We start from the raw sequence: 26,064 nt of genomic DNA, 5'->3' as shown, positions 1-26,064 counted from the left end.
TACTACAACGACTACGACGACACGGGACGTACGACCCACAGCGTAAGGGGCTTCGCCCCTAAAAAGTCTTCACCTATAGCAGTCAGTCGATTGACGAAACGCGGTGAAGAATTAAGGGTTAAGGGATTTTATGACACGTATACACGCAAGCTACTCAGCTATACCGAAGCTGGTGTTTGCGGCGGCGTTCTTCGCGGTATGTTTATAGTGACGTTGCTGCCTTTCGCGTGATTACGAAATATACTCCACATGGTACACGCGACGTACTCGTCGCAAATGGTGCGTATCGTACAGCGCTATTTCGCCAGCCTGACAAAAGACGCGCAGTATACGTATTACGGGGAAACAGCTGCTATTCGTGCAGACACAGTCGCACTGCAGAAGCAGACGTTTTGGATTCGAGGGTCCTGAACAGCGTATTGCCCTGACCCATGTTTTTAAAGTGCCGTCCCAAATGTGCCCAAAACGCCATGCTTAAAATTTTAGGTCAGTGGTTTCCAAGGAGACTCTCTCCGCTTGCGCGTGCATGTAGGCTACGTTCGCGCCTCTACAAATCAATTTGGCGCTAGCCCAAAGCAAGAAAGGAAGAGAGAGAGAGAGAAGCTGACAACGACCTTGAAGAGAAATTAAAAAGAGCCGGGAAGCATGTTGCCTGGTCAAACAGGCGACACGTTAAATGTGATAATGTGCAAGGTGAGTGATGAAGTGAAGGATATTAAAAAAATGAAGTCCAGAAATCAGAGAAAAGACAAAGAAGAATGCATTTGGAACACAAATGCATCCACGCTCACCCCTAAAAAATAAATACGAACAACCAATCGTCCAAGAAGGGGAAACATCGCAAAGTTACGTATGGCAGTGCAACCGCTACTTTTTTTTTTTTTTTGATGTCCTATTAACAGCGGGACGTTAGCGTTTCTAAGCGTTGCCAAGAGACGTAGACGTGCACTCTTCGAAGCAAGTGCACCTTGGAGGGCGCCACAAGGCCGAAATATCAGGAGCCTTCCACGCCATTATTATTATTATTATTATTATTATTATTATTATTATTATTATTATTATTATTATTATTATTATTATTATTATTATTATTATTATTATTATTATTATTATTATTATTATTATTATTGTACACATAGTGAAATAGCAACAATTGGCCACACTGTTCGTGGTTGAGATATCTTTCGTGTAATGCCGCTGTTCCGATTCCCGAAGGATAACTGCTCTATCAGATTCCGGCACCGAGATTGCAGTCCGGCGTCCCCAGACGGACAGACAAAGGCAATGCTTGCGGTGGGGCTCTTCGGGAAACTGCGTCTTTCGCAACGGCGGAGAAAGGGCGATCTAGCCGACAGTGCATTTGTGTGTGCATGCGTCTGCGCTCTTTCCCTCTCTGCTTCGAGGACTGCGCCTCCTCCTCCCCAGCTTGGCCTTTCTGTATCATCGATCGGTTGACGCCGTGTGCTGGCGGCCTTGTATTTCGGGAAAAGCGGGGCAACAGACTCCCCGCCGGGGAAGGGACGGTGGCGAAAGCCGCGAAGGAGAAGGGGAGATTGGCGCCGTCGGGACGGTGACCTCGAAAACCGTCCGACCCAAACACGGTTTCTTCGCTCGTCCCTCAAGGCGCGTGACGTCGGCGGATCCGAGTAGAGGTGCGTCGGCTCAGACGCACTGGGTGTTCGGTGATGGTATAACGAATTAGGAGGCAACTCTACGTTAAGCCCAAAATTTTAGATGCATGATCGAACGTGAGAATTGAGCGTAAGCATCCCGTGGAGTCGGCGTCAAAACGAGCGATGCGAAAAATAGTCACGCAGTGGCGTCGCGTAGCGCCAGAATTGGTGACGTCATAGTAACGCCATTGTGACATCACGTAACGTGTGCTCACATGATGACGACGTCACATGACGTCCTCACTCGGTCGAAGGCGGGCCGAAACCACCACGGTGATCTAGTGGTTGCGCATGGTGCCTCCCTGCTCAACCGAGGGTCGCGGGATCAAATACCGACCTCGGCGGCCGCATTTCCGATGGAAACTATGGAGAGCCGTGTAACTCTGAACCGCAACTAAAACCGCATCAATTACATTAACAACTTCGTGAACATCAAAAGCTTTCAACGTTTGTTACATCAACATATACGTGCAGAAGGCGCAGATAAGACGCACATTAGACGCTAATCGTTTATAGCTGTGGCTTTGAACTGTAGATTTCTTCCTATCACCGTTCAGGGTGGTGAACCGCACACAGACGCATATAGGTTTTCCATTTGCTCGAGGCGGGAAGCGGGGAGGGGGGGGGGGGCGACAGCATAGGTGGGACTAATCGTACATGCAGTGAGGCGTGCAAGACGTAACAGGTGAAGTCACCACATAATCCAGTAAGTCGACTTAATTTTTACCACAGGAACTGGTGGTAAAAATTACCACTGAATTTTTACCACAGGTATACCTATAATCGCTGAAGTAATTCCCACACTAAAAAAAAGGCGGCCTCACATGATACAAAATTACAGGCTGATTTATATACCCTCGTTTTCCAGCAAAGTAGTGAAAACATTAATCGAAATTTGTTTCCCTTGTTACTTCGCGAAACTTAGCATACCATCTGTGTCACAGTTCGACTTCCGCGTGGGTCTTTCAACAGAACATGCTGTTATTAGTGTTGTGGACTGGATTACAACACATTTGTACATGACACAACAGCAGCTTCATTGTTCATTGATTAAAAAGAGACCCTCACAATATCAACCATGCAGTTTTGTTTATTTAGAAAGCCATGGCACTAATGGTCCACTTTTGGAGCCTCCAAAAGGGACACTGAAGAGAAACAATCACTTGACTTAGGTTGACTATAACTGCAATTTGAGAACTCTAATGTCGCATGTTTCACTAACACAAGTTGATTATTAGCACATAAAATCAAGGTTAATGTTTTAGTTTCAAATGACGTGCCGGAATCTCTGCGCTAACGTCGAAAATTTCAGAATATATTTTTCGTAGTTTCGCGACAAGTTTCAATAAAATTTTCTGGAACTTCCCATGCCAGGTCTATATGGCACCCACTGCAGATGACAATTTGCTTCATGTTTATAGATTTGAAACTACGTAGAGCACAGTAAGCGCCTTGAAAATATGTGACGTCACGGTGTTGGGTTCGGAAATCTCAAGGTGGCCTCTCCACCCGTATTTTTGCGCGTTTTCTCGTTAACCAAGTGACGCGTCGTGGTGGTGTTTTCGGAATTGCCAAGTTGCACTTTACTAATACGCGAAAAATTGTTTTGCTATTCAGTTTCACTTTAATGATTACTTTTTATTCCAGCAGTTATCGAACTGTCTGCATCAAAGGCACCGTATTTTTCAACACATGTAGGCTCATAACCAAAGTAATCTATTCTCAGTGCGCTCTTATATTTGAGAATAATTAACGATCTAGCAAGTTATTTACGGCATGCAGAAAAATGGGCTTTGCAATAAGCGCATCAATTAGAACTCGTCCGAGCTTCGGAATTGATAAACTCCAGTCTGTTTATCACACTTTCGTCCATTCTCGTGTAACATCTCGCGTTACGATTAGGGAAACTGGTTGTAGCTCTCGGACATCTGGTTTAGTTGGAAAACACAAACACACCACATAAATATTTCCAGCTTCAAATTCCCTCGTTCATCATCCAAAGCCCCTATATATAAAATTGAAGAGACATCGTCTTGCGGGCACACTGTTACAATACAAGAATAAATAAAAGCTACCCTTAAAACGTGACCGGCTTTCTCAGTTTCGACTGCATCTCACCAATTACAACTGCCAGATTATGAGTAAGTTAACGCCAATTTCAACTGGCACGAAAACTGGCTACTTAGTATCCCAAAGGCAGTGGCGGATTCAGAGGGTGTGCGGTACGGGCCCCCAAAGAACTCTGTGTCAGCACATCCCCCCCTCACTTCAGTGCTTGAAGTCCACATCCTATCACCAATTAGGACTAATAGGTAGGAGCGCACATTAACAGTATTAATGCTATGAAATACATTTAATTAAAGAAAGGGGGTCTTTTCTGCTGGTAAAAACAAAAAAGTCGTGACCACGACCCCCTCTCTAATGTCACTGTCGGCCTTGCCCTAAAATAAGTGGCTGGATCCGCCCTTGCATAGGGGAGCGGGCTCGTGGTGCAGTTAGTGAGGGGAAAAGTGGGACATAGTTGCACTTCAAACCGGATAGCTAGTCCAGGGTCTAGCTGCAGCCCTACAATTCTGCGACGAATGCAACAGGCCGGCAGTCTCACCGGAAGGAGCATCTTGCTCTACAGCGAAGTATACGTGGTACAATCACATGAATGTGCTGCTACATATCGTGACCCAGGTTAGGGCAACGGCTTCGTACATCCGCGAGGCTTCATACCCTTTCCTTCCAGAACTCACGATAATGTGCGTATTGCACTACACGGCCATTACTGTGGTGCTTATCTAACAGTTGTGGCTACGCCATATACTTGGACAACGCCGATTCTCGACAATGCATTAGGTTGGCAACGCTGTTACGTATCTAGTTATTATTAGAGGCATTTCTCAAATATACGTATACCGAAAAAAAAAAGATCCAACAGATACCACACACGGTTGAAAGGGATTTTTACGAATCAGTTCGGGGCTGGAGGTGCCGCATTGTTTTACCTTGTCGGAAGTGTCACGTCAACGCCTCCTAAAAAAATTATGCTTGGAGCGTGAGCCGCGAACGCACTGCCCTACCCTCTGATTTTACCCTCCTCCTTCGGTATGAAGGCAAGTGTCTCCGACAGCCACCCCCTGCGAACACGGCAATGCTCTCAAAGTTGTCTTTGAGCAGCCGTGATGTTACGTGACAGAGCGGTACTGTTATGTCACGTGACTGAGCGGTACGGAGGTGAGCAGTCTCACGCGGCGGCTGGTCGCAACACAAGGCAAGAGGCATGTCCTCCGAGATTTCGTGCTGGCAGGAGGCTCCCAATTGAAAAGAGAGCGACGTTCCAGGCATACTTTTTCTAGGAGGCGTTGGTCACGTCAATCTGTCACGGCACATCAGACGGTGGGGTGGAATGATTCGAAGGGAGTCTTCACCCCACCACGCCCCCGCTTCCGACGCACATGTATACACGTCTACACGTCATGATGACGTATGCAATGACAATGGCATACATGAAGTTTTCAGGTCATCATGTATACGCTTACGAGACAACGTACTTCGCACTCGCGGAAAAAAGCGAGAAACGCTTACGTTTTCCCCGCTTGGCCTAGGTTCTCCGTTGGGAGTCGTCGCTGATCCATTTTCACGAACTCGGGCCTGCGAAAACAACCCCGAGAAATCTGTTATAAGGTTTGTTCTCCTTTTTCTTTTTTTTTTACAGCGGGAGTTGTATGCGGCTAGGAGAAATCGGAAAATCCGTCGGGAAGCAGTGTCACGAGCGGTCACCATTGGCTGTGTTATCAGTTCCGTCGTTCGCAGCGTCGTACCAAGCACGCACGCCATTGGCTGAGTTGGGAGTGACGTCGCGAATCTTGTCGCAGCCGAAGCTCCGAGCGCACGCGCCACACTGCAATTTCTCCTGAAACCTTCCACATGGGTATGCCATGGACAACTTTAGAAGAGCGCCGAAAATGGAAACGTGAGAACTCGCATTCGCCGTGCTGATGGTGCAGTCTGGGCACAAAAACACACCCGGGAGCCGGCAGCAACTGCGTACCGATGATCCGGCAACCTTCCAAGCCGCGCTAAGTCGCTGATGTGAATGCAGGCGCCGGTGGCGGGCGAATCCTGCAAACCAAGCCGCCGAGTTCATCGCGATGTGAAACGCTTGCGACGTGGTTGCGGCGTCAACGTGCCGATTGCGGGAATGCGTTCACCGGGACGCGGAAGCCCGATTTCGGCGGGAGTTTCTCCAGCGGCATATTGGCTTCAGCTGTGACGTCTGTGACCACCCGTGGTTCCAGAACAACCACTACAAACGAACGCATTGCCGAACGCATTCAACCGCTCATTACATTCCTCCATGACCGTGATAATACCGGGCGCAATGTGTGGCGCGTGAAATAAACACTGTAATAAACCCAAATCAAACGTGTGTCTAACCTGATTAACAAGCACGAAAGTGTAACCAATAATTCTGAAAGGCTTCAGTGCCACGTCGGGTGGAACCCAGTACTTACCACCAGAGCCACACGTTTTAGCTTTCACTGGTTAACTATTTGTACGGAATGCTTGGACAGTGATTTTTATCTATCTATCTATCTATCTATCTATCTATCTATCTATCTATCTATCTATCTATCTATCTATCTATCTATCTATCTATCTATCTATCTATCTATCTATCTATGTATGTATGTATGTATGTATGTATGTATGTATGTATGTATGTATGTATGTATGTATGTATGTATGTATGTATGTATGTATGTATGTATGTATGTGTGTGTGTATGTATGTATGTATGTATGTATGTATGTATGTATGTATGTATGTATGTATGTATGTATGTATGTATGTATGTATGTATGTATGTATGTATGTTCTCGTTGCCATTGCCTTCCCTTGGTTGGGACGAGAATAGACATTGGAGGGTACAAGGGTACGACGTGATGAACATTGTTGACAGGTCATCACAAAATTCACGTGACATGCTGGTCTGTCATGTTTTTTATCACACGCGTTAATGTGAAACGCATAATTTCATTGCCAGCGCTGTTCGCACGCGTGTGCGTGCGTGCGTGCGTACGTGTGTGTGAGTGCGTGTGTGTGCGTGTGTGTGTGCGCGTGTGCGTGTGTGTGCGTGCACGTGTGTGTGTGCGTGTGCGTGCGTGTGTGCATGTGTGCGTTCGTGTGCGTGCATGCGTGTGTGTGTGCACGCATGTGTGTGGGCATGCGAGTGTGTGTGCGGGTGTGCGTGCGTGCGTGCGTGTGTGTGTGTGTGCGCGCGTGTACGTGCGTGTGTGCGTGCGTCTGAGCGTGTGTGTGTGTGCGTGCGCGTGTTTGTGTGTGTGCGTGTGCGTGCGTGCGTGTGTGGGCATGTGCGTGCGTGTGTGCGTGCGTGTGCGTGCGTGCGTGTGTGTGCACGTGTGTGTGTGTGTGTGCGTGCGCGTGTGTGTGCGTGTGTGTGTGTGTGAGTGTGCGTGTGTGCGTGCGTGTGTGCATGTGTGCGTTCGTGTGCGTGCATGCGTGTGTGCGTGCGTGTGTGCGTGCGTGCGTGCGCGCGTGTGTGTGCGAGTGTGCGTGCGTGCGTGTGTGTGTGTGCGCGCGTGTACGTGCGTGTGTGCGTGCGTCTGAGCGTGTGTGTGTGTGCGTGCGCGTGTTTGTGTGTGTGCGTGTGCGTGCGTGTGTGGGCATGTGCGTGCGTGTGTGCGTGCGTGTGCGTGCGTGCGTGTGTGTGCACGTGTGTGCACGTGTGTGTGTGCGTGTGCGTGCCTGTGTGTGTGCGCGTGTGCGTGCGTGCGTGTGTGTGTGCGTGCGCGTGTGTGTGCGCGTGTGTGTGTGTGTGAGTGTGCGTGCGTGTGTGAGTGCGTGTGTGCATGTGTGCGTTCGTGTGCGTGTCCACGAGTTTTCTAGACCTTCAGAAACGTAATGCAAACATGCAGAGTTCGGCTAATAAATGAACAAAAAGAATTACTTAGAATTATCTGGCAGTATGCACGGAAGATATCACAGTTTTTCAGACGAGACGTGTGCACTCATATTGTCATTTAGCAGCCCATCACTTTCATGGCATCATTTTTCGGCGAGATAATATACTAAAAAAGAAAACAACCGGGTAAATGCACACAACGGTGGACGAAATCCTCTCGAATACACTGACGAATTGCTACATAAAAATAGTGTGACGCGAGTTCAAAACGTGCAGTCATTCCACTTTGTTAGTGCGTTAATTTTCTTCCGAAAAAAAAAAACTGCGTTCAGCAGTTATTTGTAGCGATCCGCAAAACAAAGCAACGTCGACAGCGACTGGAGGTCCCGAAACGCAAGGGGGTAAAACACACAACACCAACACACAAGATAAAAACACCGACTGTCGGTCGCGATGAGGAGCGATGACGCGAGAACAGTCGTCTGGCAAAAGCCAACACGATACACCGTCTACATGGCAGGAATCACGGAGGCAAACGGCCAACGGTCAACAGACAGCAACGCATTACTCAGCATATCTCCGATCGCATATCATTCGGCTCTATGTTTTTTCGTGGCTGTACGTATAGAGTGTCTTCTCTCTGAAACACATCCGATTTGTCGATATAAATGTTTACAGAACATTTCCTTAACGCGTATACGTGCCTATACAAACTGCACCTTGAAGCCTGGATCCTGTGACTCGTTGCGGTGCGCGAACAATAGCGGCTCAAACTCCTCGTTCGTCGCGCACTCGTCCATGGGCGCCCGGCGATCGCAGCAGCTGCCTCCGCATTTCTGCGGCATGTAACGGATGACAGCTCAATTCGTACGCGCTGCGTGTTTACAATACACATCAAGCGGATGCTGACGCAATGCGTAAGAAAACGCTGTGCCCCCAGTACTGTCTTTCTCTCTCTCCTTTGCTCTCTTCGTGCGAGAGTTTACCTGTATAGAATGTGTAAAATGCTGAAAGGAGATAAAATGAAGCACAGACAAAGAATGAAGATACGGAACCGATCGGACGGAGTGCGTGCGCGAAGCCAGGTCGGGACTTTTTTTTTTCTTTTTCTTCGTGGCCGCAAGGTTGCTTTTGAAGACACATTGCACGTGGTTAGGAGAACGTTGCTCATATTGTGATACAGCTTGAGTTTACGCGTCGGAGCATGGGTATGCTACTGTAACAGGCGGGGAATGGGAGCGAAATACGATGATATGGAAAGACTGAACCGTTTCTATACGGCATTTTGAGCTTCTAGATTTTCTTATTCTCCTCTCTGTCCCTGTGACATCAACGAAACCCGGAAAACTAAGCGGCTACAGAAAGGCCATTTAACCACGTAACCGAGGATAGTTTGAAAGGGCCAATCGACACGTGCGAAAACGTTATTCGCCTAGCGGCACGACGTGGGCACGTCTTAGCTCCACCGAGAACTGAAGAGAGTCGAGGCTGTCGATGCGAACTGGGTCCGACTGCGATTTCGTGTTTTATACTCTCGAAGGCGAGGCTCAACTGACATCCAAGTTTTACAAGGGAAACTCCTGAGAAGTTAGCCTTGATTGTCCGGCGTCCAGCGACATCCCGGCGTCCACACCCGTGTCACAACACCTTCTACACAGCTGTAAAAAGTCCACCTGCGGCATCCGCCTGTCCATGCGTCCGTCCACCAGTCCGTTGATCCATCCGTTCTTCATAATAGGTACTTAAACGTAGACATTATGCACCTTAGGACCTAGCTTAACTATTTCGTCATCTTATACATTCCTACACGAACAGTGATGCTCGATCTCGCATAAAAAAGGAGTGGAGAGACAGGCAGTTTTCGCGTAGAGTCGGCGTAGAAATGCTTACGCTGTTACGCAGTCAAAATCCCTCTATGTATGTAGTGCAAGACGTCATGCTGACATGGAGCGTTGTGGACGTCAGGAAGGCCTGTACGTTGCAAAAACGTGCCAAATGCACGTTTTGGTAGTCGCGAAGCGCTGCTGGTGTATGGGGCGCCATTCCATGACGCTATCAAAGGACGGCATGGCACAGTTCTATGCTGCCCTAAAACAACGCTCGGAGATAGAGAAAGCTGCAGCCTGCGATAAAACTACCCGCTTACGCATCACAGCTGCTGGAGGAGATTCCGCGATATGTTTTGCATTAATTCATTCATTGTTATGATTATCAGCAGTATATAGGTAGCCAGGCAGGTGGTCTGGAGGCTCGTGCTCCCATCTCCCCTGGATGGATGCACGTTGTTCGGTCCTTCGGTACGCACTTTAACACGTAGCGGGCCTCCCGAAAATAATACACTTTGTTCGTGTATAAAACTCTAACACACAGAAATACGCACGAGCATGCCTCAAGAGGTCGGATATACTTGCTCGAAAAAAATAAACAAAAGGTGGAACTCGCACTATATATATATATATATGTGTGTGTGTGTGTGTGTGTGTGTGTGTGTGTGTGTGTGTGTGTGTGTGTGTGTGTGTGTGTGTGTGTGTGTGTGTGTGTGATGCCGATTGTTGGTAGGTTTCTTCTAGGTCGTTGCTAGGTTTTAGCTAATGAGACCTCAATAGCTATATATTGCGTATATAAAACAGCCTAAAAGTAACGTATTGATGCTATGGCGGTATTGTTTCGCCTTGAATTGATTTGTGTGGTGCAAAATACTATTGGGACGGCAAGAAAACACTCATAGGAAACGGAGACTCAGTCAGTGCGTGCAATATACAAGCAAGCGTGTGCGCGTCTGAGACTGTATTGTATCACAGATCCCTCTGCCATGCTCCAGTATACTCATATCGGACAAACTGGAAAGTGGGCCAATGCGACATTACGAGTCCGCCAGCGAAAATAAGAAAAAAATGTAACGTATCTTCAAACCCCGCGGCACATTGAACGAAACATGAGTGCAAGCTAGTGTTTAACAATGTGGTGACAATATATAGACGCAGTGCCATGTAGAAAAAGTCATTCTGCAGACTTGCTACATGAACGAAAACAATAAAAAGTGCATCGGTTAGCCGTCTACCTTAATGAGCGATAACGAGAGCGAAATTTTAATAACATATTTTAGCCGCGAAATAACACATACAGAGAGCAAAGAAACACATAGCGACAGTACGGTTAGCGTTGTATATTTTGTTGCTCCGTGTATTTGCTATTTCGCAGCTAAAAGATATTATTAAGGGCCAACAAAACAGGCTTGTTGAAACAAATTGCTAGAAGTCACGCCAAGACGCAAACAGATTAGGGACCCTTTTGTTTCCTGATATCTGCCTGTTAAACAACTTTCAAGTCACTTCAAGATGAGTCAAGACCAATTGACCCGGCTTACAGCTCAGGTATAGGTTTTGACAGCATCAAAACACTGCTGTGATGTCGACAATTCGGCTAAATGACATACATGCAGATAGTAGGATTTAAAGATGGCCGTAATATGCCAATGTGCTTCTTTATAGCAGGTGTTTTTTACCAATGACAAACTGGCTGACCTTTTTTGTTATAATTAACCACGAATGAAGACACGCGCTGCTGGAAAGGCAAGGTTTGATGCAAGTAAATTCAGTTGTTAGTCAGTGATTATAATCTTGAGGTGTGTTTCTTCTCACCGTCTTCTTTTATGAGCACAGTGATGGAAGCAATATTTTGCTTTTTCGAGCAGAAAAAAAATGCTATAGCTTTGGGTTGCTATTAGTGTTTTCCGTGCAGATGCACGTTCCTAACGACTCCTGAAGTCTAAAACATCACTTCAGCATCCAATAAATAGTTATATTTGTTATTAAACATACGTGTCCTAGTACGCAGCTAGTATAAAAGCAGTATAGTTGGCGTAAATTGTGGGGGAGGGGTCAACAGAGTTAGGACTTTTCTTGTGTTCATGTTTGGGAGGACACCCCTTGCAAGCGCCCCACTTGAGATTTAGCTTTAGAACGTGATATAACTGAGTTAACAGTTGAGTATAGCGCAATGAACTGTTTCAAAAGCTTTTTATCTTTCACCGCATGGAAATCGAAAAAAGGTGGCAAAAAAGAGACTGAACACAACAATGCGATTGCTCGAGCTCAGACCCCACGCTCGTTTTTTAAAAGTATATTTGAACGCATGATTCAATTATTAAATAAATAAAAAATGGCAACATATCCACGGAGTGAATGATGGAGAGTGGGGCGAAGCATCCGTCCGTCCATTAGTTCTTGCTTCCGCCCGTCCGTGCGTGCGTCTGTTCATGCGTCCGCACGTCCATCTGTGCTTCCGTCCCTGCGTTCGTCCATGCATCCGCTCCTGCGTCCGTCCATGCGTCCATCCGTCCGTGCAGCCATCCGTGCGTCCGTCTATGCATCTGTCTGTGTGTCCGTTCGTCCACCTATTCAACACTCCAAATGCTACCATCTCGCATATTGTCATCATATAATCCTCATGTAGAAGCACCGTGATCCAGCGGATATTCCAAGGACTGAACGAGAGGAGGCACACGCACACTTTCTTACGGCTTGTGCTTCGTGTCTACTTCTCACCTTTAACCACCTCGAGTGCGTGGTATATACTAGTTCACTGCATTCATGGCACTGTGGCCCAACGTTCGCTAAACCTTTCTAAAGCCAAAGAGGTTACACCCAGCGAGTATAACGTAGCAACCCTTTCTTGTCAGATAGTCCTCAATGTACATGCCAATGGCTGCTAAGGGGTAATGAGAGACAGGAGAATTCGGCTTTCAGTTAACGCGCACGCTGCGATTTTTTTTATTGTTCAAGAACGCACAGAAGAAATCTCCCACCGGCACCTTCTTTGAGGTCAAAATCTAAGACTGGTTACACACTACGACTACTACGAGGGACGAACAAGTGCCGTTTTAAGGAGCTTCGCCCCTAAAACGCAATTATTAGAGAACAGCTGTTCAGCATTACGAAGGCCTACTAATGGGAATGTTGCTATTGACGTATCTATAGTCAGGGTATATATATATATATATAACCTGACTATATACATATATATATATATATATATATACTATACTATACTATATACTATATATGATATATATACATATATATAATGAGTACCTGGTACTCAACTATGGGAGAGCTTGAAGCCGTCCCCAAAAATTTAGTCACAGTTTATGCCTCAAAAGACCTGTTTAGAAAAAGTTTATTCTTTCATAGGACGAAACAAACCTAAGCGACAAGCGTCTGTATAACAGGTACAATAACAAACAAAAGACAAAGCACAACATACACTACATATTTAAACTAAAGTGTCCAAGTCCGTAGCATGTCCATAGACCTATAGACTCGTCCGTTGCAAGAACGTTACAGGCTGCTGCCCAGTACAGCGAAAGTTAAGGGAGACCGTTACTTTCAGTCATTCGGAAAAGCCTCCGTGCTTTATCTGGTTACACTGCAGCGTTTGGTCACCTATTCAACTAGTTTTTATTACAATTTGCTCAAGCAAGATCGTTGAAAGAAATGAAATCAAATTTCAATTTCATCCTTTAAGCAACACGACAACAATGTAAAGAACGTCTTTGAAGTGGTGGCGTTTACACTGTGCCCCGAATTCCTCACGAAACATGGACCCGGTCAGCGCATCCTCTATTTTTTTTTTCAGTGCCACGGCAAACGTTCTGTGCAGGCCGTCGAGAGCGCGCTCCGCCTCCACTCGCCGCTTCCGCATGGCGGCGCTGCACGAGTAGACTTTTGCAGGAAATTGCAAAAGAGTACGGTAGTAGCCTTCTGCACCAGTTACATACTGCTCGAGGCATGGCATATGGAGCGAACGTCCCAAAACATCAACCGCTCTCTCAGAACCCTTTCCCCAGTGTATACACACGGACTGCGCTCCACGACAAAACGGGAGAGAGAGGGGGGGAGGGTTCATTAACCGCCCCGCGAGTGCTTTGAAGACGCCGCTGATACGTAGTCACAGTCCCCCTTGAGGAAAGAACCTATATAGTCGGTTCCGAAACGTCGGGTTTCTTCACGTACTTTCGGTTGGAGTTTAAATCATTTCCCAGAGCTTTATTTACCGCCACATAAGGAGGCCCTGTGCTGCCCGTCCCCAGAACACAGAAGCCTACCTCGCCTACGGGGTCAGAGACTGGTTACCACCATCCAATAGTCGTCGACAAAACGCTCTACGTTAATGCGGGATCATTACTTGCAGTCCGTTGTCGAAAGAAAGCTGCGCGGCAAACACGAGGAACGTCAATTGTACCTCGCGACAACTTTCTGTGCCAAAGCTACGAGGGAGGAGTTTCTGCACACGTGTTGCTACTCCATGAAGTCCACCATGAGCGTTTCCGTGCAAATATCGCTCATGACGTTTGTGAGCTTGTGCAATAAAGTATCGGTGAAATTTAGCTGAAGTAGAAGGCTATCGAAAGCCGTGACATACTTATGGATGCAGGAGTGAAGGATGAAATATTAGGAATCGTAGCTGAGCTGAACTCTTCCGCAAATCACACATAGAACGCTAGTCGAGAGCTAGCGGTTCCACTCCGGGTGCAAAATAAGCGAGCATTGTATAGTAATGCTTACATTTTTTGAAGTTGACATGATATTCTGTGTTGTAAGATATCGTAGGAATGTTTACTGAATGGCATCGGTTTCATGTTTGGGAGCAGGAACTTCGCAGTTTAAAATTTTACGCAGAGGTAACGAACCATTTCTTAAACTTCGGTGCATACAAGGAGGCTAAAAAACAAAAAACAAAACAAAAAATTACTGCAGATCCACGGAGTGAATGATGATGAGTGGGGCGAAGCATCAGTCAGTCCGTCCGTGCTTCCGTCTATCCGCGCGTGCGTCCATTCGTGCACCCGTCTGTTCCCATGTTCTCCCATCCGTGCGTCCATCCGTCCGTCTAGTGAACACTCCAAGCACCGCCATCTCCCATCTTTTAATCATATATTCGGCATATACAACTACCGCCATCTTGCGGACATTCCAAGAACTAAACTAAAGGTGACATCCTCCTCCTCCTCCTCTTCTTCCTCCTCCTCCTCCTCCTCCTCCTCCTCCTCCTACTACTACTACTACTACTACTACTACTACTACTACTACTACTACTACTACTACTACTACTACTACTACTACATACATCGGGAACGCGCGACCCCCAAGGCTTCTTGGCCTAGCCAGGCGTGAATGTTTATAGTTTTCATTGGGTAAAACGCGCTCCTTACCAGCCGTAAGAACATCGCTTTGCACAGTGAGAACACTGTGCAAAAGCCGCCAGCAACTGCGTACCGATGATCCGGCATCCTTCCAAGCCGCGCTAAGTCGCTAATGAGAATGCAGGCGCCAGTGGTGGGCGAATCCTGCAAACCAAGTTGCTGAGTTTATCGCGATGTGAAACGCTTGCGACGTGATTGTGGCGTCAACGTACCGATTGCGGGTCGTCATATAGACGCCTGTAGTATGTGGTGTCATCAAGTTGTCTCTAGGCTTCATCAATATAACTGTCGGCGTTCATTACCACTACTGCACCACCTTTATCTGCCGGCTTAATCACTATATCCTTGTGCTATAGCCAATGCTTTGATAGCCTGAGCCTCTTTAAAGGGGACATTATGATATGCATCATAATGTATAAGATAAGTATCAATATGTTGTACACTCGCATACAAGCGAAGTTCAGTGGATGAGCCAAAAATACACACGTTTGTGTGTGTGTGTGTGTGTGTGTGTGTGTGTGTGTTTATTTATTACCAAAATGTCCAAAATGTGCGAAGGTTAAATATAAATCTTATTCTCTGGCTATATTTAGGTCTACTGTGCTACCTGTGCTACCTGTGTGTGTGTATACTGTGCTACCAGTCTACCTGTGCCAAAGCATCACGTTCACTGGGCTACTTGAGAAATTCCCCTACTGATATTCGAAAACTAGCCTTTCTTACCTTTATTCTGCCAATATTAGAATTCGCCTCAGCAATTTGGTCCCCTCATCAAAACTACTTGATTAATATGGTAGAAAGGATTCAAAATAGAGGTGCCAGCTTCATATCACGAAACTACGACATCACGTCAAACGTAACGCAAATTAAATCATACCTTCAGCTGCCGTCATTGGATAGCCGTCGCAATATTGCTCTTCTCTGTCTGTTCCAGAAATATATTACCTCTAATAAACGAACGCGGCTTCAGCTTCAAACACCTCACTCTTTTTCACGCAGATTGCATAATCAGTTCAGCTTCATGCGCATATACGGGTCAACTAATGCATTCAATTCATCACCACTGCCTCGGGCCGTTCGTCTTTGGAATGACCTCCCTGATTGCATAGCCTCCATATCTAATCCCGATACATTTCGCCGTCAGCTACTCACTCTGTTCACCATGTGACCCTGTTTCTGTATTCTGAGTGCATTGAGTAACGGTGATTTATATTCCCCTTGTCTTTTATTTTAAAATGTATCCCTCTGTCGACATGTTCATATCAACAAGTGCTGTATTCCCTCAAATTTACCTCGCCCTGTATAGCCTAAAATGTGATTTCATTTATATATATATATATATATATATATATATATATATATATATATATATATATATATATATATATATATATATATATATATATATATATATATATATATATATATATATATATATATATATATATATAGTTTTTCGTTGTTCTTGCACTGATCCTGCCTGTAAACTGTTCGTTACCTGTCTGTACCATTCCGATTCCTCCCCCCCTTACCCAATGCCCTGTTCTGGGGCCTGTAAGGTTTTTTTGAATAAAGAATAAAGAATACGTACGAAGAGTCACACTGTAGTATGCTTGAACGTGGCCTATCAACCCTTAGAACTGTGTCTGGCTTTTACCAATAAAACTAATCTCGGCCTAGTGAAAAATATCGTAGTGATCGATTCCGGCGAGGTCTGTTCCAGCGGGTACACGCATGACCACCGCTGCAGCATTAATCCAGTAGCCGAGCTAAGTTACAACGCTCGCGGCTGAGATTCCTGCCCAAAATGTCACACAGAGCCAAAGCCTCGACAAACACCCCGACAAATTTTCCCGCTTGCAGACATTACTCAGCGTAAAAGCACCCAGGAATGATATTGTGATATTAGTAACGCTTAGTTTCTAAATCATGTCAGCCCGAAGCGACAAAAAAGAAGTAGGTAAATGGCGGAGAGGGGGGGGGGGAACACGAAAACAAAAAATTTCGGGGGGGGGGGGGGGGCTTGCACCCCGCCCCTTGGTCTACACCACTGCTGTCCCTAAACCCCAATGCTTTGAAAAATTCCGCGCCATTATCTTGTACTACATAATAGGGTAGAGCCCTTTACAGATCATTAGCAAGTGTTCAGCCGTTTTCTCCTTCTACCCACACGCCCTACATACAGTGTCTGTGCCTTCGTATTTGGCTCGGTGCGTGTCCGCAATACTCTCGTTCTGGTCTCGAACAGCAAAGAGCTACCCCCAGAATTGCCGTAGACCTTTTCTTTTGCAATTTCCCGCAAAAGTCTACTAAAGACAGAGCGCGCTCTCGACGGCCTTCAGAGAGCGTTCGCCCAGGCACTAAAAAAATAATTGATTGATTTGTGAGGTTTAACGTCCCAAAACCACCATTCGATTATGAGAGACGCCGTAGTGGAGGGCTCCGGAAATTTCTTTAACGTGCACCCAAATCTGAGTACACGGGCCTACAACATTTCCGCCTCCATCGGAAATGCAGCCGCCGCAGCCGGGATTCGAACCCGCGCCCTGCGGGTCAGCAGCCGAGTACCTTAGCCACTAGACCACCGCGGCGAGGCTGGCACTAAAAAAAAAAAAAAATAGAGGAGGCGGTTACCGGGTACAAATTTGGTAAGGAATTCGGAGCACAGTGCAAGCGTCACTACTTCAAAGATGTTCTTTACAATGTTGTTGTGTTGTTTAAAGCATGAAAGTTAAACTTGATTTTATTCCATTTAACGTCCTTTCTTGTGCAAATTGCAATGAAAGCTAGTTGAATAGGTGACCAAACTCTGATGTGCAACCAGATAAAGCACGCAGGTTTTTCGGAATCACTAGAAGTGAATGTATTTTAAACGTTGCGCTTTCATTTGGTCAGCAGTGTGAGACGTTCTTGCTGTAGTTCTCCCATAGTAGAGTACCCAGTTGTACTATAAATCGTTACCCACTTTTTTTGAACCCACCTTGCTGCTTCCACGGGACGGCTCTATGCTCTCCCATAGTAGAGTACCAGGTGCTCATAATCGTTAAACACATTTCTGAACATATGGTGCGCACTCTAGTTCTTGACGGCTGGGGCTCTTGGTTCGCGCCGTAATATTTGTCATCAGGGCCTCCTCAAGAGTGAGGTCTACGGTACGGCTTTGAACTTTCCTATTGTAGAGTACGAAGTACTCAAAATCGTTATACACTTTTTCGAAACACATCCTTAGTCTTTGACCTCCGGGCTGGGGCGGCTTCCTGCTCTCCCATATTCTAGAGTACCGCGTACTCTTAATCGTTAAGCACTTTTTCGTAACACAGAGCTTTCTTTAACGTTAAACAATCGAGAGACGTCTGTCTTGTTGGGTATGAAAACTGGGAAATTATTTAAACTACAACCAAAAGTTTGTGAATAAACCTGATGTTTCGGAACTGACTTGGTTCCTTTCCGTGCGAATATCGCTCATAACGTTTGTGAACTTGTGCATTGAAATATCGGTGAAATTTAGCTGAAGTAGAAGGCTAACGAAAACCTTGACATACTTATAGATGCAGGAGTGAAGGACGAAATATTTGGAATCGTATATAGCTGAGCCGAACACTTCGGCAAATCACACGTACAACGCTAGTCTGACAGCTAGTGGTTCCGCTCTGGGTGCAGAATAAGCGAGCATTGTATGGTAAGGTTTACGTTTTTTTTTTGAAGTTGATATAATATTCTGTATTGTAAAATATCGTAGAAATGTTTACTGAAGGGCGTCGGATTTATATTTGGTAGCAGGAACTACGCAGTTGAAAATGTGACGCAAAAGTAACGAACCATTTCTTAAACTTCGGTGCATATAAGGAGTTAAAAAGAGAAACAAACAAAAAATCACAGCATATCCACGGAGTGAATGATGATGAGTGGGGCAAAGCGTCGGTTAGTCCATCCATGCTTCCGTCTATCCACGCGTGCGTCCATACGTGCACCCGACCGTCCCTGCATTGGCCCATCCGTGCGTCCATCCGTCCGTTCGTGCGTCCGTCCATTTAGTGATGACTCCAAGCTCCGCCATCTCCCATCTTTTCATGATATATTCATCGTATACAAGTACCGCCATCCAGCGGACATTCCAAGGACTAAACGAGAATTGGCTGCCTACTACTACTACTACTACTACTACTACTACTACTACTACTACTACTACTACTGCTATTACTACTACTGCTACTACTACTACTACTAGTCTACTACCATACATCGGGAACGCATGACCCTCGGCTTCTCGGCCAAAGGGGCTTCTTGGCCAAACCAGTCGTAAACGTTGGTATACTTCCTATCGGGTGGAACGCACTCCTTACCAGCCGAGGTCGTCGTTTCGCACAGTGAAAACACTGTGCAAAACCACGTTCCCCGCAGCGAATTGTATAATAGACATAAACTCGTCCTTGCACAGGCGAATCTCTGGCAGGTAATTTTATCATCGGAAAAGCGCCAAGAGCAGCTTTCGCTGTAGACAACGACGGGCACGGTGCTAATGCGCGTGATCTTCAGGATGTGTACGTATCAGCAATTGTAAGTAACCAAAATACCGACCATATATGCAACGCAGTGTACGAAATGGGCCATTTATTTTAAATGCTGTTTACAATCACAGTTTTGCTTTCAAGCAGCTGCAGGGTCTTCGTAAAGGACCGGTGACATGACGTGTCGCCGGCATCTCCTCCAATTGGATTCTATGGTGAACTATCCACTTATATACAGGGTAAAACGCGACAGTATAAAAACACGTTAGCTATGGGAAACTTACTTAATTATCTCGTTAATTATCTTTAAGAACATCTGTATATAATTATCAGAATCCAAAACGCCTCCATCAATATTGTACTGGAGGCCATCGACTGCATTATAATTCTGCCGCTTGGGACTAAGTAAGCGGTTCAATATAACCTACCCTTTCATGGTCCAAAGCGGGAGATACTGTTCCATTTAGGAAGCACTAATTTGCCACATTTACGCCTCGCCGTGGTGGTCTAGTGGCTGAGTACTCGGCTGCTGATCTGAAGGTCGCGAGATGGAATCCCGGCTGCGGCGATTGCATTTTCGATGGAGGCAAAAATGCTGTAGGCCCTTGTGCTCAGATTTGGGTGCACGTTAAAGAACCCCAGGTAGTCAAAATTTCCGGAACCCTCCACTACGGCGTCTATTTATATGGTGGTTTTGGGACGTTAAACACCGCATATCAATCAATCAATGCCCAATTTTGAAATTAAATACTGCAGTATTTCTGAAACAAGTGACAAGGAGTTCTACGACTTGAATTATTCGCGCTGACGTGCTACGCAGTGAAGGCGAGGCAAAGGCAGGCTTCCTACTACCTTTGTGGTTGTCCATCCATCCATCCATCCATCCATCCATCCATCCATTCATCCATCCATCCATCCATCCATCCATCCATCCATCCGTCCGTCCGTCCGTCCGTCCGTCCGTCCGTCCGTCCGTCCGTCCGTCCGTCCGTCCGTCCGTCCGTCCGTCCGTCCATCCATCCATCCATCCATCCATCCATCCATCCATCCATCCATCGATCCAATCTAGCCGCCCACGACTTTTAGCTTTCCTGGCCGTTTCGATAACGGTATCGATACCAAACTTCGTATGGCATAACGAAGAACACATTTGACTAGTCATAACATGAAAATCATGACATGTATGTCACGGATGCCATGATTTACATTTCATGGTCCTGCAGCTCTTGCGGTGGTTTTGTAGACATGGCATGTTGCAAAACTGGTATGGTGTGACATAATTTCATGGTGAACAGAAGCGACAGACCCTAACATGAAAATCATAACATGCGTGTCATGTAACAACATGACTACATGCCACACTCACGATGCGCTCACGGCCGTTTCGCTAGCTTCACTTATACTAAATTTGGTATTACGGTACGTGAATGGATGACGAAGGTATGTGACTGGTGCAAACATGATAATCATGAGATGTGTGTCATGTGACAACATGACTACATGCTACGCTCATGATGCGCTCGCGGCCGCTTCGCTAGCTTCACATGTACCAAACTCGGTATTACGCGACGCGAACGGATGACATAGGTAAGTGATTGATATGTGGGGTTTAACGTCCCAAAACCACTACATGATTATGAGAGACGCCGTAGTGGAGGGCTCCGGAAATTTAGACCACCTGGGGTTCTTTAACGTGCACCCAAATCTGAGCACACGGGCCTACAACATTTCCGCCTCCATCGGAAATGCAGCCGCCGCAGCCGGGATTCGAACCCGCGCCCTGCGGGTCAGCAGCCGAGTACCTTAGCCACTAGACCACCGCGGCGGGGCAGACATAGGTAAGTGACTCATCCAAACATGATAATAACGACATGCGTCTTATGTAACAACATGACTACATGCTACACTGATGATGCGCTCGCGGCCGTTTTGCTAGCTTCACATATGCGACATATGGTATTACGTGACGCCATTGGATGAAGAAGGTATGTGACTGGTGCAAACATGATAATCATGAGATTCGTGTCATGTGAGAACATGACTCATTCCACAGTCAAGGCACCAATACATTTCGATGAGACGCGGTGCGCGTGCTCGCCGGCGTTCATTTCGTTGCGTCATGCCAGCGTTGCCACGCCAGGCGCCGGTCCTGCAATATACTCGCAGGTGCGCGCCGCGCTGCGTTGCTTTGACGCATGCGCGTTTCAGCGCGTCCGGCGTCCCTCCGTCACGAAAAGAGGGAGACGGCGCAGTGTTGTCTGGGTAACGCATCGGCGCGAAATGCAGCATGTCGCATTTCGCGCCGGTTGCCATCGGGCCGCGTCGACAGACGCTGGTTGCGCCTGGCGTCAGACTATAGGGTGCTTGCGTTTTTGAGCCGTGAGATCTCGCGACACTGAAGAAAGACGCCAGCGTCGGCTGCGGCTCCGCCGCGGCAGTCTATAGTGGCTAAGGTACTCGGCTGCTGACCCGCAGGTCGTGGGTTCGAATCCCCGCTGCGGCGGCTGCATTTCCGATGGAGGCGGAAATGTTGTAGGCCCGTGTGCTCAGATTTGGGTGCACGTTAAAGAACCCCAGGTAGTTGAGATTTCCGGAGCCCTTCACTACGGCGTCTCACATATGGTGGTTTTGGGACGTTAAACCCCAGATATCAATAAATTAACCAAAATCCACGAGTTTTTTTCAACATGATTGCAAATGTTGAGAAATTTACCGGGTACACTTGCTGCACTATAATTAATGGCTTTGTCCTCTACGAAATGGCGCACAATAAAAGTAACAAAACAACGCCTCCTAAAATTCATCACTGTGACAAACATGCGCCTTCATATGCATATATCCCTACAAAATAAAGCGGACATTTTATAATTGGTCAGCAGTACGTTCGCTTACACAATAATTACTGGAATATATATGTGTCAAAATCAGTGTATTATTATGAGGTGCACCGTAGTAAAAGGACTGCGGATCAAGCACACGGTCGTTCGTTTCGATTTCGCCTCCATCGAAATTCGGGCGCCGTGGCCTGGAGTCGGACCCGCGACCTTCAGCTCACAGTACCGCGACATCTTGCGCGCCAAGCTTCAACGGCTGGTTCAATCAGATTCCTTCACTTTTACAACGAATTTACGGGGACATACAACGTACAATTTGTTGTGCAATAACTTAGTTACAAACGTTCCACGCGCTAACGCTGGCAATATATCCCGGACTTCGGAACTTCCCTTATCTTTGTTGATCGACATACGCACGAACAGGCATCACCATGAAACGGTGGGGGTCGAAACCATTTTGACAGGGCACATATCTGAGAGTCTTGGTGATTAATTTCCTCTTTTTTTGACGTTAGATATATAATAAACTGCTCCGTGACTGAATAATAATAATAATAATAATAATAATAATAATAATAATAATAATAATAATAATAATAATAATAATAATAATAATAATAATAATAATAATAATAATAATAATAATAATAATAATAATAATAATAATAATAATAATAATAATAATGATGATAATAATAATAATAATATGTGGAGTTTTACGTCCCATAACTAAGATATGGAGGGCTCCGCAAAGTTCTTTAAGGTGCATTGACAGTACACGGCTTCTACCATTTCAGCTGCATGCATCGAAATACGACTGCCACAGCTGGGATAACCCGCAAAGTTCGACTCAACAGCCGAGCACCCTAGCCACTGATCCAGCGACTGCACCTGTATATTAATTCATGCGCCCTTCATCAAAACCATGAAATTAGTTTGTTCTAAATATAGCCCTCGAGCGTACAATGCTAAGAATTTTTACTTACGTGGCTGGATCGAAAACGGTTCCTTTTGTAGTAATACTGTTTTTACTGTATTCGACATCTCCCACATTGTTATGACGCTTAATGGTTCACAGAAATGTATACAACGTTGCAATGTATTCGTGGCAATCTGGCGAATCGGCATTCTTAGTGGACAGTTTATATATTGATGTAACGTTAAAAAAATGTGATGGCTCACACGCTATTATAAGGTCACCGACAAAACTCGGTGGGTATCGCACGCTGTACTACATGCGGGGTTATCGACACGCGAATAGGTGGGACGATAACATTGTCTTATCAAATACAGCAAAAAAAGGCACTGCATAAAATTAATTACCTTTTATGCGGCATTATGAGTATATAACAAACAAGAATAATGTGCACCGCCTGATCGCTGTTAGACGCGGAAAGCGTGTGACTAAACTAGAGATAATAAATATTGCCATTTAACTACCTAAAGCAGGCTTCACTGCAGTGCATCACTGCCTTTTGGGTTGGGCGAGCGGCAGACCAAATGCGCATTAAAAAAACCGATAAAGATATGGCAGTAATACTAGAGGAGCGTTGCGATTGGCCCTGTTGACGCAACTTCACGAATTCTAGCACCGCTGAAGTTAATTTGCGCGCCAGCAAGGTTTGATCTCTTTGACGTCACGAGCGCGCTAGCAGCCGGTGTCGCGCACAACTCTCCAGAGAGAAAGCATGCTTTCTGTCGCGTAATGCGCCAACTTCAAGACAGGTAAACAACAACAACAACAAAACCATCCGCCAGCGGGTACCGTGATAAGAAAAAACGTACGTGCGCATGCGATACAGTCCCGGAATTCGCTCACCATGTCTTCGAGGATAATTTCATCCCGTGTGGCTCGCACGGCGCCCGACATCGTGTCGTTCTGATGCTGCTTTCCGGACGAGCTGAGGTTCACATGTGATAGCAGCATACCTGATAGTGCCGCGCTTTTGATAGCCCGATAAGAACGCTAAGCAGGTGTGCTCGCGCTCCGCGACATGTTATCGAGCGTATCGAGGAGAAGCGGTTGAAAGCTGCCACTCCTCCGTTCGCCGGTCGATAGCAAGAAAAAAAGAATCGAAACCGAAACTAAATCCTCGGAGATTTGTGATTAGTGATTCATATTTTCATGTCGCCTAATATCATATTTTCAAGTAAAAACATTGTAGCAGTATTTGCGTTGCTTAAACAATATTTTTGTACATACTGTGCTTGAAATTAAAAAAAAAATGATTCTTTTAGCTTTCGAGATTGGCATTACCTATACTCTATGATCGGCGCTACGTTGTTGAAGGTAATCTTGGAGGTCACAACATTTTTCTGTAGTTGTATATTTGCATTTCGCGCCTGATTAGCGCTGCTGTCGCTTTCGAGAGAACGCGCGATTTGAGCGCCACAGAAACGTGCTCGCATGCGTGCTCGTGTTTTGGGCTGTTGTACTCGATTCCGTTGACCGCTGTTCAAACTAAACTTTTCGCGGCAATGGCTCGTCCTCTCGCAGTAAGTAAACTTAGAAGAGTTACCCGTCTGCAGTCTTGTCTGCTGCGAAAGCAAGTTTACGTATTGGTGAACCCGTGGTGAACCCTTGTGAACTGTTTAATTCTATCGATAGAGAACACGTGATTATAGGCCCGGTAGCCAGCATTTGCCGCTTTTGCAGCGTTCCTAGTAGATTTTTTAAGACTTTGAAATACGTCATTTTTTTAAAAAAATGTTCCTGTATATTTACCTGGGCCTGGGGTGTGCCTCTGCAGGTATGCATCAGGGAACTCCTCAAGACGTCGCGTCTCGGTGCTAGCCCTGCCTCGAGCGCTTGGTTCTCGAGTCAGTCGAACCCCGAGGAGTGGGAAGCCCTCAGCGGGGATCTTATGGCCATACATTCGAGGCGTCAAAAAGACAAGCCAGCTTCCCTGAAGCGCAGGTGGGGTATTGTCTACGCTGTGCAATAGGTATCTACAGGTTTTCCCGCTCACTTTAATCCAAGTGCCAGATTAAATAATTTGCACGCCATAGAAATAATCTGAGTGCCGAGCTATTTAATCCTTGTGCCAAACATTTAATCCAAGCGCCAACTCACTCAGGCAGCGTGCCATTGAGTTTAATCCAAGTGCCATCGTGTTTAATCCAATTGCCTATGACTTTAATTCAGGTGCCAGTCAGTTTATTCCACGCACAAAAACCAGAATACGGGGCGTAAAAACGGCAGTGCAATTGAAATGCAGTTCCTACAGTATTAAAAACAATAGTCGGAAGGTAGAATCAATCATGATTATTTGTATTCGCCGATAGTATTCTTGAAAAAAATTACTGCCGTGGTTCGCTTAAGCCATGTTTGGAGTGCTTATACTTTTGCTATGCGCAAGTTTGTATAATGAGTGCTTGGCCCAGGTGAAATATTTTAAATAAAACGAAAAAACGCAGGAACATATTACTAAATATTTTACAGTGCAATGAAATTCAGTATCCGTCACTGAAGCCCATAATTGGCTTTGGTACACACTACAACATTACATGACCAGGACAGGTCATGTAATGCGAACGCCACACTATGTTTATTGGAGTGCCGGAACGCATACTAAGAGATTAAAAGCATGGTCGCGGGCAGTGATGGGTCAAAGACAGCTACATAATCATGAAATTAGGAAGCCTTCGCGCGGCACGCACTGTGAATTAGAGATAATTCCAATATGTTTTTTCCTGTAGTGAACATAAAACGTAAACTGATCACCTTGTTGTGGCAATAGGAGTTTTATTTTATATAATTGTATGCTCTTATTTTTTATTCAAACAAAGGTAAATGTCTCCAATGATACAAACAGTACCGATTGTTCGTTTAGCTTGTTAGTTTTGTGACATACTTGACGAATGCGATGAAACGAACACAGAGAAAACAAAATGATAATAACACGCAACTGACCTTGGGTAGCTTTCTTTT

General features: G+C 45.9%; 2 protein-coding genes across 10 annotated transcripts in view; one reads left to right on the top strand and one right to left on the bottom strand.

The window, feature by feature from the left end:
• Positions 1 to 24,181, bottom strand: part of LOC119171581 (cholesterol transporter ABCA5-like) — a 113,803-nt gene extending 89,622 nt beyond the window's left edge. For 2 of the 8 annotated variants that reach the window (XM_075890254.1, XM_075890259.1), the window contains exons 1-2: positions 8,307 to 8,447; positions 5,247 to 5,312 (exon numbers count right to left, since the gene is read on the bottom strand). In XM_075890254.1, the coding sequence (XP_075746369.1) occupies positions 5,247 to 5,312; positions 8,307 to 8,432 (192 nt within the window). In that variant the 5' untranslated portion in view covers positions 8,433 to 8,447. The other 6 variants (XM_037422361.2, XM_075890255.1, XM_075890256.1 and 3 more) reach the window with 6 other exon arrangements.
• A 294-nt stretch (positions 24,182 to 24,475) lies between these two features.
• Positions 24,476 to 26,064, top strand: part of LOC119188206 (rRNA methyltransferase 1, mitochondrial) — a 61,395-nt gene continuing 59,806 nt past the window's right edge. For both annotated transcript variants that reach the window (XM_075890253.1, XM_075890252.1), the window contains exons 1-2: positions 24,476 to 24,629; positions 24,884 to 25,050. In XM_075890253.1, coding sequence (XP_075746368.1) covers positions 24,612 to 24,629; positions 24,884 to 25,050 — 185 coding nt within the window. In that variant the 5' untranslated portion in view covers positions 24,476 to 24,611. The remainder of the gene's footprint in view (positions 24,630 to 24,883; positions 25,051 to 26,064) is intronic.

Source organism: Rhipicephalus microplus, chromosome 3 (genome assembly GCF_043290135.1).
Source record: "Rhipicephalus microplus isolate Deutch F79 chromosome 3, USDA_Rmic, whole genome shotgun sequence".
Classification (NCBI taxonomy): Eukaryota; Metazoa; Arthropoda; class Arachnida; order Ixodida; family Ixodidae; genus Rhipicephalus; species Rhipicephalus microplus.
Note: the sequence above shows the minus strand (reverse complement) of the source record. Positions and strands in the feature narration are given on the sequence as shown.